This window comes from Rattus norvegicus, chromosome 14 (assembly GCF_021556685.1).
Source record: "Rattus norvegicus strain SHRSP/BbbUtx chromosome 14, alternate assembly SHRSP_T2T, whole genome shotgun sequence".
Lineage (NCBI taxonomy): Eukaryota > Metazoa > Chordata > Mammalia > Rodentia > Muridae > Rattus > Rattus norvegicus.
In genome coordinates, this window is record NC_141547.1 from 69,864,576 (window position 1) to 69,876,963 (window position 12,388).

A 12,388-nucleotide genomic window follows, 5' to 3' on the forward strand; every position below is an offset into this window, starting at 1 on the left:
AAATTCACAAATTGATATCATTCCATCTTGGGCTAAAATTCATGTGCAAAATCATCCTTTTAAGAGATTAAATTTTTGTCAATAACTAAATTAAAAAACAAAAAAAAAAACCCTTAAAATTCTACGAACTATCGAGTGTTTCATTAAAAATAAATAGTAAAGCCGTGGTTATGAGTACTTGCTGTTCTTGCAGAGGACCAGGTCCCATTCCCAGCACTCGCACAGCAGTTCACAGCCATCTGAAACTCCAGCTCCTGGGGATATGATGCTCTCTTCTGACCTCTAAGGGCACCGGGCACACACATGGTACACATGCATACACATGCATTCAGGCAAACACTCATACACATTTAAAAAAATTTAAAATACACATAAATTTTTAAAAAATAACATAGCTACTCAGTATTTTTTCTTAACATGCATATGCACATTTACCAAGGAAGATATCAAATCTCAGCTAAAGTATTTTTTTTTCTTAACAACAGAAAAGTCTACAGACTTCCCACAAAAGGGAAAGATGGTTGCAATTCCTTTTTAGACCATTCAAGAAAAATAAATAAAACTTCCAAGTAAACCACTAGAAAACTAGTTTCCCCAGGAAGGGAGAAACTATTCAAATCCCAGGGAGTAGTAAGGAAACAAGTCCTAGCTATAAAAATTAAATGTATTTTTTAAAGTCCAAAAATGTCTGGCCTAGTGTGATGGCATAACATCCCTTAATCCCAGCACCAGGAAGGCAGAGGCATAGATAAATGGGTAACTGTTAGTTCAAGGCCAGCTTGGTCTACATTTTGAGTTCCAGACCAGCAAGGGCTAAAAAGTGAGACGTCTCAAACACCACAAATTAAAAATATAAAACAGAAATTTTAAAAATAAACTCTATGTTTTCATTTTTATTCATGGTATTGTCACAACTCCCTCCAAAATAAATAAATCCTGGCAGTCTAGTGAATTAACAAAAATAAGGTTTGTTGAGATAAGAGTAGTTAAAATTTAGTATGAAAAATGATATATACCTTTTCTGTTTGGACTTCTTTAATCTCAAGTTGTTCTGTCTCTTTTAACAGGTTTATTCTGGCATCTTCCAATGTTTTTATTTCTTCTTTTAATTTTGATGCCTGATCAAAATCTTGTACAGCAATGCAATTTTCCAAAGCTTCTTTAGCCTCGATAAGTTTAACTTTTATTTCAGCCATCTAAAATAAGAAATTGATCATCCTCACAAATTAAAAATTAATATGAAAATCTGTCACAATATCTCAAAGACTCGGGATTTAAGCAATCAAACATTAAGATTTCATGTTCCTGAAACAGATTAGAAAATCTGTTATAATCTGGTAACAATTTCATGTCCTTCAGTGTTAATATCTTATGACTTGGCTTCATGAGAACACTTCGAAACAGTATAGCAAGAGGAAACAATGACATTACTAAAGGACTTCATTAATTTAGAAGAGACTTACCTTGAGTTCTTTCTTTCTTGTATCAGATGGATCAACATGAACAGTAACAATGGGTGCACGAATCTCTGAGATAATTTCTGTGACCTGATAAAATTTATAATTCAAAGTACAAGCTGTAATTTCTGCTTTATAGTAGCAAATGAGGACTGCTACATCGAATTCTAAATAGTACTTATAGATATACATATAACAATACAGGTTGACCTAATTTGCTAATCTGGCTGGATTTGTAATCACTCAGGAAACACACCTTTGGACAAGCCAGTGAGGGTGTTTTCAGAGAGGTTTAACTGAGGGAAGACTAAATGTGGGCATGACCATCCCACAAGTCGCAGTATTATGCTGAGTAAAAAAGCAAACAATCTGAGCACTAGATTCATCTCTCTGCTCCCTGTGAACAAAATGTGAGTGACCAATTGCCTCACGTTCCTTTCTACCAGTTTTCTCAACATCATGCCTTTGCCACCATGACAGACTGTATCCTCGTGCCAAAACAAACCCTCCCTCCTTGCTTTTCTTTCCCTTCCCCATTTCCTCCCTTAATTGCTTCTTGTCAGTTGTGTTAGTTACTTTTCTCATTGCTGTGGCAAAAACAACTTAAGGAGCAAGAAGTACCTAGTCATAGTGCATTGTACAGCTGAAAAGGAAGGGGAAGGGAGGGGAAGGGAAGGGAAGGAAGGAATGAAGGAAGAGAAGGAAGAGGAGAGCTGATACTCAGTCTACTTTGTTCTTTGTAACTCAGAACCATAGTCTCTAAAATGGACCACTCACACCTCACCCAATCTAGAATCTCTCACACTCACACCCAGGTTTGTCCTCTCCTTTATTCCAGATCTTGTCAAGTTGACAATAGTAATTATTAAAACAGGTATTTATGGTCATGGCAACAAGACAGCAACTAATACAAAGACTGAACAATAAAACTGAATCATCTAGTCAAATGTATTATTTGACTAAAAAGTAACAATTTTTAAATTGCATAGATACTAAAGACAAATTATCCCTAGTGTAGTAAAAATGAAATATTGAACCCTAAGATTACTCTCTATATCTAAAATTTTCTGCCTAAAATTCTTAACTCCTTCCTCAGTTCTGTAGAGCAAAAAACCATACCAAATATATAAGTGATAATAAGCAATGATAATAATGACCTTCCTCAGAATCACTTGCTCACTAGTTCACAATGACTGCTCCCCATCTGAGAATAACTAAGCAAACCTCCTGTTCCTTCCTCACACACTTGCTGTGCTGACTAAACAAAGTAACAGGCATGCTAAGAAAGGAAGACATTTTAAACTGTGTGTGAGAAAGATCTACTTTTCATCTTTGCAACATGTTGAACAATAAACACTAATACATTAAAAACAAGGGTGATAAAGAGAAACTAATACTCCTTAATGTCACTAGCCAAACTTATCTTCATCAAAGAAAAGCACTTACAATCTGTATCCTTTTACTATCATCTGTGACAATGTGGAGGAGTCTCTCAACAATAAAAGAAAACAAAGATATTGGGGTTGTAGGCAGAGTAAGCGTCTCTTGCAAAATAGCCAGCAGTCGTTTCCTGTAATCAAAACAATCTATTTTAATTTAACTACCATTATGACAAAATGCACTATATATATTTTTAAACATTTTTGTGTGTGTATATGTAAGTGGGCACACTCATGCCTGGGTCTGAATGTGGAGATCAGAGAAGAAATTGCAGAAGTTAGTTTTCTCCTTCTACCCTGTGGGTCATAAGGATCAAATGAAAGTCACTGGGTTTGGCACCAAGCACCTTTGCCCAATGAACCATCTTGCCACCTGAAAATACATTCTAACATTTCCCTTTACATTATCTTAGTTTTTACTTCTGTTTATAAGTATAGGTACAAATTCTATACATACAGACTTTAGGCTAAAAAAAAATCTCATATTCTGTAAATTTATTTATAAATACACATAAAAATTATATAGTTCTATCTATACCCTGATCTTTTAAAAAAATAATAAACCAAAAAATCTGAAGTTACTTATTCCATACTAATTATACTAGAATTCTATACATATATAGCCATATATACATGCATACATACTTCATCAAGTGCCACATATGTTCCAGTAAACATTAGACTACAAATCTGACGGAGGTCCTAGAAAGTCATAATAAAGCTAGAAAACATGTAATAATATAGTAGCCCTAATAATGCTATAGTTCACTGCATTTCTCTGGAAATGATGGTATAAACAAACACACATATGTATATGGATTGCCATATGTATACAAGTATAGTACAAACAATTACATACAATTAGATACAGTTTTGGAAAGCTAGGATATTTACATCTAATCATAACAAAACTGTATTTAAATATAAGAAATTAGCCAGATGGGGAGGAGTAATAATTCCACCCTCTAGGCAAAACTTAACTGTTACACTCATGAACTCAGCTGCCAGTCAACATTCCAGTACCCAGGCCCAATACCCCAGCTGAGAAGGTATTGACAGTTAATAGCTACTGGAGGAGAGAGAATCATTTTTCTTCTGGGGTGCAGCTAGCAGTAGGCCGCCTATGTTCTGGTTGAAGGCCACATATCCAGGCACATTCAGACAACTGTAATTGGGTTCAGGTAACTAAAAAAAAAAAGGGCCAGGGGAGCTTAAGGTAGAAGGAACATGTTGAGCATCAAAGGAGTGGGAAGAGTCTTGAGGTGGATATGATCAAGATATATTACATATGTATAAAATTATCAAACAAAATTCATTGTTTAAAAAACCTGATTAATCAAAGGATATAATATCTTTATTATTGATAGTTACACTAAAATTAAAATCAGAATCATTATCTTTTAAAAATTAAACCAAGGTAGGTTCCTAAATACATGAAACTAAAGGAAATTAGGTCGATATTAACATTTAGACATACCTTCCTCCTTCCTCACTAGTATCCAAAGATTTTATAATTAGAATCAATTGTTGACCTATGAATTCTCTTGTCATCAAATTTCCAATGTAGGTAAAATCACTTTTCTGTTCTTCATTAACTACTGGGAAGCCCTGGATGTAACTAAAGCAAACAGAATTAATAAAGTAGGTGTCAATCAGTGGGAGAGCACTTACATAGCACACATGAGGCACTATAAAATAGTACAATAACAACACATAATTTTGCATAGGGTTCAAAAATTTTAAAAACTGGAAAACAGTAATATACAATATGCTATATTTTAAAAACTGAAACCTATATGTGCATTTAAAACATGTATAGAAAGAGATTTGACAACAAATATACTAAATTATTTAGCTGTTTAACTCTACAATGATTGATGGGACTAGGGAAGCAAAGAATAAATTTACCTCTACATTTGAATTCTGACAAGAATATTTTTTTACAAAATTTTACAGTCAAGTAGAATTATATTGTCTTAGTTGAGTTTCTATTGTGATAAAACACCATGACCAATAGAAACTTGGGAAGGGAATGGTTTACTTCCTGTTACATATCCAGTCCATCACTGAAGGAACTCATACAGGGCAGAAAACTGGAGGCAAAAGGCGATGCAGACTATTGAAGAATGCAGCTTACTTGTTTGTTCCCCAGGGCTTGTTCAGCCTGATTTCCTACTAAACCCAGCACCACCAGACCATGGATAGCATAGCCCACATTAAGCTGGGCTCACCCAAAGAAAACATCAATCAAGAAAATGGGCTTGCCCACAGGCCAATCTACTGGGGCATTTTTCCAGCTAAGGTTCTCTCTTCCAAAATGACTTCAGCTAGGGTTAAATTGACATAAAACTGGCCAACACGTATATCAAGACAGATAATTTAGAAAAATAAAACTTTTAAAGTTATAGAAGTTGTTTTATTTTATACAAGTTTATTTTATTTTTAATGTTATCAATTGAAAAATACTTATACTAAAACTGGCCATACATCCACATCCTATGATTCTGAAACTAGTTGTGACGGTTTGTACATGCTTGGCTCAGGGAGTGGTGGCACTTGTATGGAGTAGATGTACCACTCTCAGCATGAGCTTTAAGAACCTCATCCTAGCAGCCTGGAAGCTACTGTTCTCCTAGCAGCCTTCAGATGAAGATGTAGAACTCTCAGCTCCTCCTGCACCAGGCCTGCCTGGATGCTGCCATGCTCCCGCCTTGATGATAATGGACTGAACCTCTAAGCCAGCCTCAATTAAATGTTGTCCTTATGAGAGTTGCCTTGGTCATGGTATCTCTTCCCAGCCGTAAAACCATAACCTAAGACACTGGTCCATGTACCAAATCTAATCATCATAACATCTGTTTTGTATAGCTTGCAAATAAAGAATAATTTTTTAAAACTTTGTTATATATGAATATTAGATAAAATTCAAGAAAAAGTCAGTGAAATTTTATCAGGGAAAAGTTACACTAATCAGCTAATATTGAGTCACTGTGACAGGGATAGTAAGGCCCTGACTGTCCACTTTCAGTATACGCAACAGATTCCTCAATAAACATATCCATTCATACCTTTTTATACAAAAATAGTTTCTAAATTGTTTCCTCTGATATTGAATAAGAACACTATGAAATTGGTAATTAAAGTGCATTAAGTACAGTTCAAACCAAAAGAAAAACTTTACCTCACTAAGTATTCTGCGTATACTGCAGGCTCTGGCAAAATCTGCTCCAAAAATTCTTCACCTTCATCTCCCTTTGACTTCAAATACTCACAAAGGGTGCACCAGTACAAAGCAATTTCAGGAGTTAATGTTTCCACCGGAATCAACTTCCTTCATATGGAAGAGAATAAGAGAAAGTATTATCTTTACATGCAGTTGAAAAACAACAAGAATAGACATAAGAGGAAGATTTCTTTCAATTATTAAGTCTTTTAATTACTAAATCATTAATTTACCCAGCCAAAAAGAATGAAAAGAAAAAAAAAACTTAGACTGAAAAAAGGCAAAAGATAAAGTTTCAAATGAGTTAACGTGGCAAGAACTCGTATATTTGTGGTGTTTTTCAGTGGATGTAATGCAAAAATCAAAATTGCAAAATGAAAGGGCACAACCTTACAATGCCTGACAAAAAGTACTGAATCCTTGTACCAGAAGGAAGAAAGACACTCACTAAAGGGAAGAGGGACAGATAAAAGGTACTGAGGGAAGACAAACTCACTTTTAAGTGCATAGGTTCAATTTAAAAACTCTGTACAATTTAAATAAAGAAGTCTTTATATACCTGCCATCATCATCTTTACAAATTCCCACCAGCTCACTGAGAGGACTCATTGAGAATAAGGAATGGAGAACGGAGACTGCTACATCAGAAGAATTTTCCACATCTAACCGATGAAGCAACTCTAGGATATTTCCTTCAGTAAAACGCAACCAGCCTTGGAGAAGATGCTTCTGCACAGCTTGTTTCACAGCATCTGGTGAGCCATTTACATAGTTAAATGATGCACATTCTAGACCTTTTTCCCTGTATCAGCCCCATCTTAACTTGTAGCAAATCACTGCTAACACTGAATTTATGATTCAAATAGAAATTATAGGTAGAACAAAGCATGTTAATGAAAAAGATGCAATATTACTAAAGTCATGACAATGCTTGTTTCAAATGCAAATGGAGATCAGCCATTAAAAAAACAAACTCCTATATCGAAAGTCCTAAGGGAAATGTCTTTATATTGTCTCCTAACTGAACATCATGCATAGCATGTGTGAAATCTGTCATTTCACTTGTTGGAGTTGGAGTTCATTCACTCCAACTATTACATGAATTCGATTTGCAGTACTGAACCACAATATACTTTACTAAACAAACTTTATTTTTATCATTTAAGAAGTGATTCTCAAACCCACATAATACTGTGGCCCTTTAATACAGTTCCTCATGCTGTGGCAATCCCCAACTATTAAATTATTTTCATTGTTACTTCATAGCTAAAATTTTGCTACTGTTATGAATCATAATGTAAATATGTGTTTTCTGATGGTTTTAGGCAACTACTATTTAAGGGTTGTTAGGCACCCCCAAAGGAGTCACTACATAGTGTTAAAAGCTGCTGACCTAAGGGCATCCTAATCAGTCCTCTGACAATACTCACAAATTCAATTGTGCTTTCCTGGTATAGCAAAACTGAGACTACATGGCTTCATAAGAGTTAAGAATTTTTAAAACATCCTTCAGAAAAACAGAATCCCTAGTTTAACAGATAAGAAGGTGGGGCATTATACTGGTCTGCTCATTCCTAATTGTGATGCACAGAACACATTTATGTTAAATAATAGAAAAATGGGACAGTACTATTTAAGAAAGATGAGGTAAAAAGATTCTATCAGACTTTTGCAGAAGTAACTGCATAAGATTTAGAATAGTCTTCCCCTCCCTAAATCACAGACGTTTGAAAGAAATGCCTTCAAAACACCAACGTCTTTAACCCCAAAATGTTTCAACTTATTTATGGAAATGATAGTTTTATTAAATTCAAGCCTCATTTCTCCAATGTTTACAAAGATGTGTATCTTACCTGATCTGTCACTGAGACCTTGCTGAAGAAGCAGTACTCTCTGAGCAATGGACAGAGCTCTCATATGAACTTTTTCAGCTAACACCTTAAAAAGGTGAAAGACGGCCATTAATCTCAATACACTTTAGAGATGTCTTATGAATACTGCATTCTTCTATAAGTTAACCCAATTTTTAAAATTATCTGTTAATATGCTTACTATAAGAATACTACTCTTAAGTTACCTATATTCTTCAAAAGTCCTAACTGGAAAAAGAAATCATTATTACCAAGTTTTTTCCAAATACCAAAAATAGGCTCATCTTTCAAAAACATGACAACATAAGACACTGAACTCACCTGATAAGCCAGCTTTCTGACAATATCCTTTATGTCCTTTGTACGTTCTACAATTTTTGGCAAAGTCTTTGCTGATGGTGCAATACAAGATAACACTGCACGCCTAACTTCCGGATTTGAATCATTTTCAATCAAAGTAACATATGCTTAAAAAATAAAGCAATACATTTTAACATTAATAATGTTAAGTCATAAAAGTTCCACATTCTTTCATTTTTAAATAAGAGATATTACCGTTATATATTCACTTCTAGCAAAAAAAATTAGCATTTCCTTTTGAATATAAAATTAAAAAATTATTAAATATATTGTGATTGAAAATTAACCCCAAAAGTCAGATGACGATTGGAGGAGGGAATTTAAGTTGATATGGTTTTATATAAGGACCTGTTATTTTGATTCACTTTAAATTTTACTATAAAATGTTACAAAAAAAAAAAAAAAACAAAACCTGGAAATTAACCAGTCCCAAAGACTATTCAATTTAATCAACTTCTATACAGTTAGTGTAGCTATTCAGAAGGGAAACTATGAAGGTTCACATTTGACTTTACACTTTTAGTTTTGAGAATGTGTTTTTAAATATACTTTTACCATTGTTTGAGTATACTCTTCCTATATTTAAAAAAAAAAAAAAAAGAGCTGACTATAAAAAAAGAGTATGCCAGATTATACTGGCAGTAGTCTCATACCTCTTTAGTGGATCTTTAGACTGCACCAGAAGCCACACTGAGTGATTAAACTGTAACATCCATTTGTAAATCACTTAGTAATAACATTTCTCAGAATGTAATACAGTCCTTAACCAACTCAGTATGATCAGATGCTAAATTTGTGAAGCTGGGTAACGATACTAAATAGAGCATCAGACTTTAAAATGTGCTAAAACTAAAGAGGATGTGGATCAATGCATACCTTTACGCCCCATGACTGACAATATCAGAAAGTAAATAACTTTTTTTAGAATACTTTACCACCTACCCTAATAAAGTGGAACCCATAAGTCTATCTCTAAGCATAACTTTACAAACCCTTTCATCTATGTACCAAAGGCATGAATAAGTAAAGTCCTAACTTTCCTTTGGGTTTTTGAGATAAAGAGTTTGTCTGTGTAACCATGTCTGTCCTGGAACTCACTCCATAGACTAGTCTAAGTTAAACCCAGGAGATCTGCCTGCCTCAGCCTTCAGGGTGCTGGGATTAAAGCCATGGCACAGTTGCCTCTAACATTGTTTTTAAAGCAGAGTAATTGCAAACAACTAAAAGGGTTATCACCATTTAGGATAAACTACATAAAATAAAACATTAAAATATAGCAAAAATAAATATGTATCACCCTAAATGAATGCTAAAATTAGGAATAAATTTGAGGGGAAAAAGACACAAAAATATAGTTTGACTCACACACAAAAAAAATAGCACACAAAATTTAACATTGAGACAAAATGTGATTGTTTAAAATGTAATTTTTTACATTAAACAGGGCAATTAATTCAAAATTCATGTAATTATTTCCACCTCTGAGAGAAATAAATACAACTGAAGAGCAGGGCAGAGTCAGGGTGATATGCTTTCATTTGAAGTTGCTGGGTTGATTCTTCCATAACACAGACATGTATAATTAATTCATAACCTTCAGTACTACGTAAGGAAAGTGGATCTGCTGGTACAGTATTGTTGCACAAGCATGAGATCTGATGTTCCAATGCCCAGGACTCTCATGAAAAGCAGTCCCAGTGGCAGCAACCATGACCTTAATACTGGGATAAGGAGCCAGCGCTTCTCTGAGGCTTCCTGGCCAGCTGGTCTGAGTAGATGAGCCCTAGAGTTAATGAGACGCTGTCTCAAAAATACAAGGTGTAGAGCAACTGAGGACATCTGATTATAACCTCTGGCTTCCACATGAATGTACACACCCACACACTCAAACGCACACACACATAAAATCCAAATGCTGAAAAACAACAAAGTCAGCATACGGAAACAAGACTTAGGAAAGCATACATACCATCAACTACCGGGCAGTCATGGTCCTTGGGATCTTGGAGTCGAGAAAGAGCCAAAACCGCTTGTATTCTGACATTTGGGATTTTATCTTTCAATCTAATAAGCATGGCTTCATTGATTTTATCAAATAAGTCATCATCAATTTGGGCATTTTCTGGCATATTCCCAAGAAGTTTATTAATGAGCTGGCATGCTCTAAATCTGACTGCACTGCTGTTTGCTTCATGAGACTACACAAAACAAACCAAAAGTTACTCCCAGTCACGTTCCACTCTTAGCAGCCAGTATCATTTTAACCCTATATTCAAAATTAAAAGTTGACAATATACCCGGGTAGATATGTGCAGGCCTACAATACCAGAGAAAAGCAGTACAAGTTCAAGGCCTGTTTGGGATACAAAGTAACTCCAAGGACAATATGGGCAACTTAAAGAAATCCTGTCTCAAAACAGAGTAAAAAGATAGGTACATCAATGATCCCTAGCATTACAGAAAAACATAAAAATAAGACAACAGCAAGTTATTACTTGCAAAGATGTTATCTAGATAGATCTTATACTCTCAAGTAGTCTGAAAAACTATTTACTGTCACAAAATATATCCCTTTCTGTAGGAATTTTTTTACATAATGGCAGAGATCGTTTACAACAAAAGTGAGAATTTAATTTTAATACTGGAATTATTCTTTTATCTTAATGACAGCTAAGGTTTCCATAAAAGACTTCTTCACATACATTTTTCTCTCTCGCTGATATTTCACTGTGGAAAATACAAACATAGCCAAATATATTACTTCCCCAAAGTACTAGCTTTCACAGTACCTTCAAGAGAAAAGTAAACAAATAATTTAAAATGCCACCATCTTTCTCTTCCTCTTCTTCTTCCTGATCAGACTGGTGAAATGAAGTAACGAACTTGGCTGTGAAGTCCATGACCCTCTCCACAGCAGGCTCACGTTTATGTACCACCATAGCATATTTAAGGTAATGAACAAACTCTTCCTGAAAAGCTGTTTTATCATTAACCTGAAAGAAGAAACACCTCCATAAGCTGCATTAGTAAAAAGTCTTTATTCCCAACTCTGCCATAATACGTTATAGGTCAAGCTATAATATTTCTTAATAAACTATCAATTATCCAAACCAGGAAAGGGGAAATAAATCTGGCCAACCTTCTCTTCAGCATATATGTACCTCTGAGAAAGCACAAAGCATAAATTTGAACACTGTAAAATGATCTCGTTTTTCCCTCAACGCCTTTGGATTATCAATATTTCTCTTACCGGATTAATGTAAAACAAGCTTTGGCAAGAATAATTCAAAATCAATAGCTTTTGTATTTCCTTTATTTGGGCCTTTCTAATATCCACCAATTTCCTTGTGGCTTGACTTCCACATCTTGCTCCTTAATCACTTTTATATGTACTTAACTTTTCTTGAACTCCAAAACAATTTATCTTCCTCACATTCGCTGTCCTATAATTCCCACGGCTCCACTGGGTGCACAATTAACATGAAAGGGGAAGACCAGGCCCTTATGACTTTGATAGTTGCTGAAATGAACTTGACTTTAAGCTTAGGAGTTGGTTGAAACAACTTGATCGATTTCCTGAGATGAACTAGAGAACCCAAAGGAAAGAGAAGCATCTACGATTCACAGAGCAGACTAAGTGACTGCGGAACTGGATAACAGACCGCTCCCCGCCTCCCACCCCTGGCGGGGGAGTGAGGGAGGAGGCCCCGAGTGGCAGACGCCAGGAGTTCCGATCACTGTCTAAGACCAGAACACCTCGGGCAAACCTCAGAGCACCGACGCCGGTCGCGCAAAGGCAAAAAGTTGAGCTCGGGAGCCGAGGCCAGGCCGCTTACCGCGCCGTACGTGCGGCTCAGCGCGACTACCAGCTTCGCCTGGTTCTGGTGCGGCTGCTGCGCCAGCTGAAAAGCCTCCTTCACAGAAAGCCGCTTCTTCTGCGCTGCCATGGCGCCGGATGAGAACTGCCTGAGAGTGGCTGTAGCTCCCGGTCCGCAAAGGACTTAGTTTCTACAGACTGGCCAGCGAGGGTCCAAGGGT

General features: G+C 35.7%; 1 protein-coding gene across 1 annotated transcript in view; it reads right to left on the reverse strand.

The window, feature by feature from the left end:
• Positions 1-12,388, reverse strand: part of Ncapg (non-SMC condensin I complex, subunit G) — a 28,973-nt gene extending 16,585 nt beyond the window's left edge. Inside the window, exons 1-11 of the mRNA NM_001398911.1 lie at positions 12,187-12,388; positions 11,140-11,343; positions 10,320-10,548; positions 8,312-8,457; positions 7,973-8,057; positions 6,679-6,871; positions 6,078-6,227; positions 4,374-4,514; positions 2,904-3,027; positions 1,464-1,547; positions 1,017-1,196 (exon numbers count right to left, since the gene is read on the reverse strand). Coding sequence (NP_001385840.1) covers positions 1,017-1,196; positions 1,464-1,547; positions 2,904-3,027; positions 4,374-4,514; positions 6,078-6,227; positions 6,679-6,871; positions 7,973-8,057; positions 8,312-8,457; positions 10,320-10,548; positions 11,140-11,343; positions 12,187-12,297 — 1,647 coding nt within the window. The 5' untranslated portion in view covers positions 12,298-12,388. The remainder of the gene's footprint in view (positions 1-1,016; positions 1,197-1,463; positions 1,548-2,903; positions 3,028-4,373; positions 4,515-6,077; positions 6,228-6,678; positions 6,872-7,972; positions 8,058-8,311; positions 8,458-10,319; positions 10,549-11,139; positions 11,344-12,186) is intronic.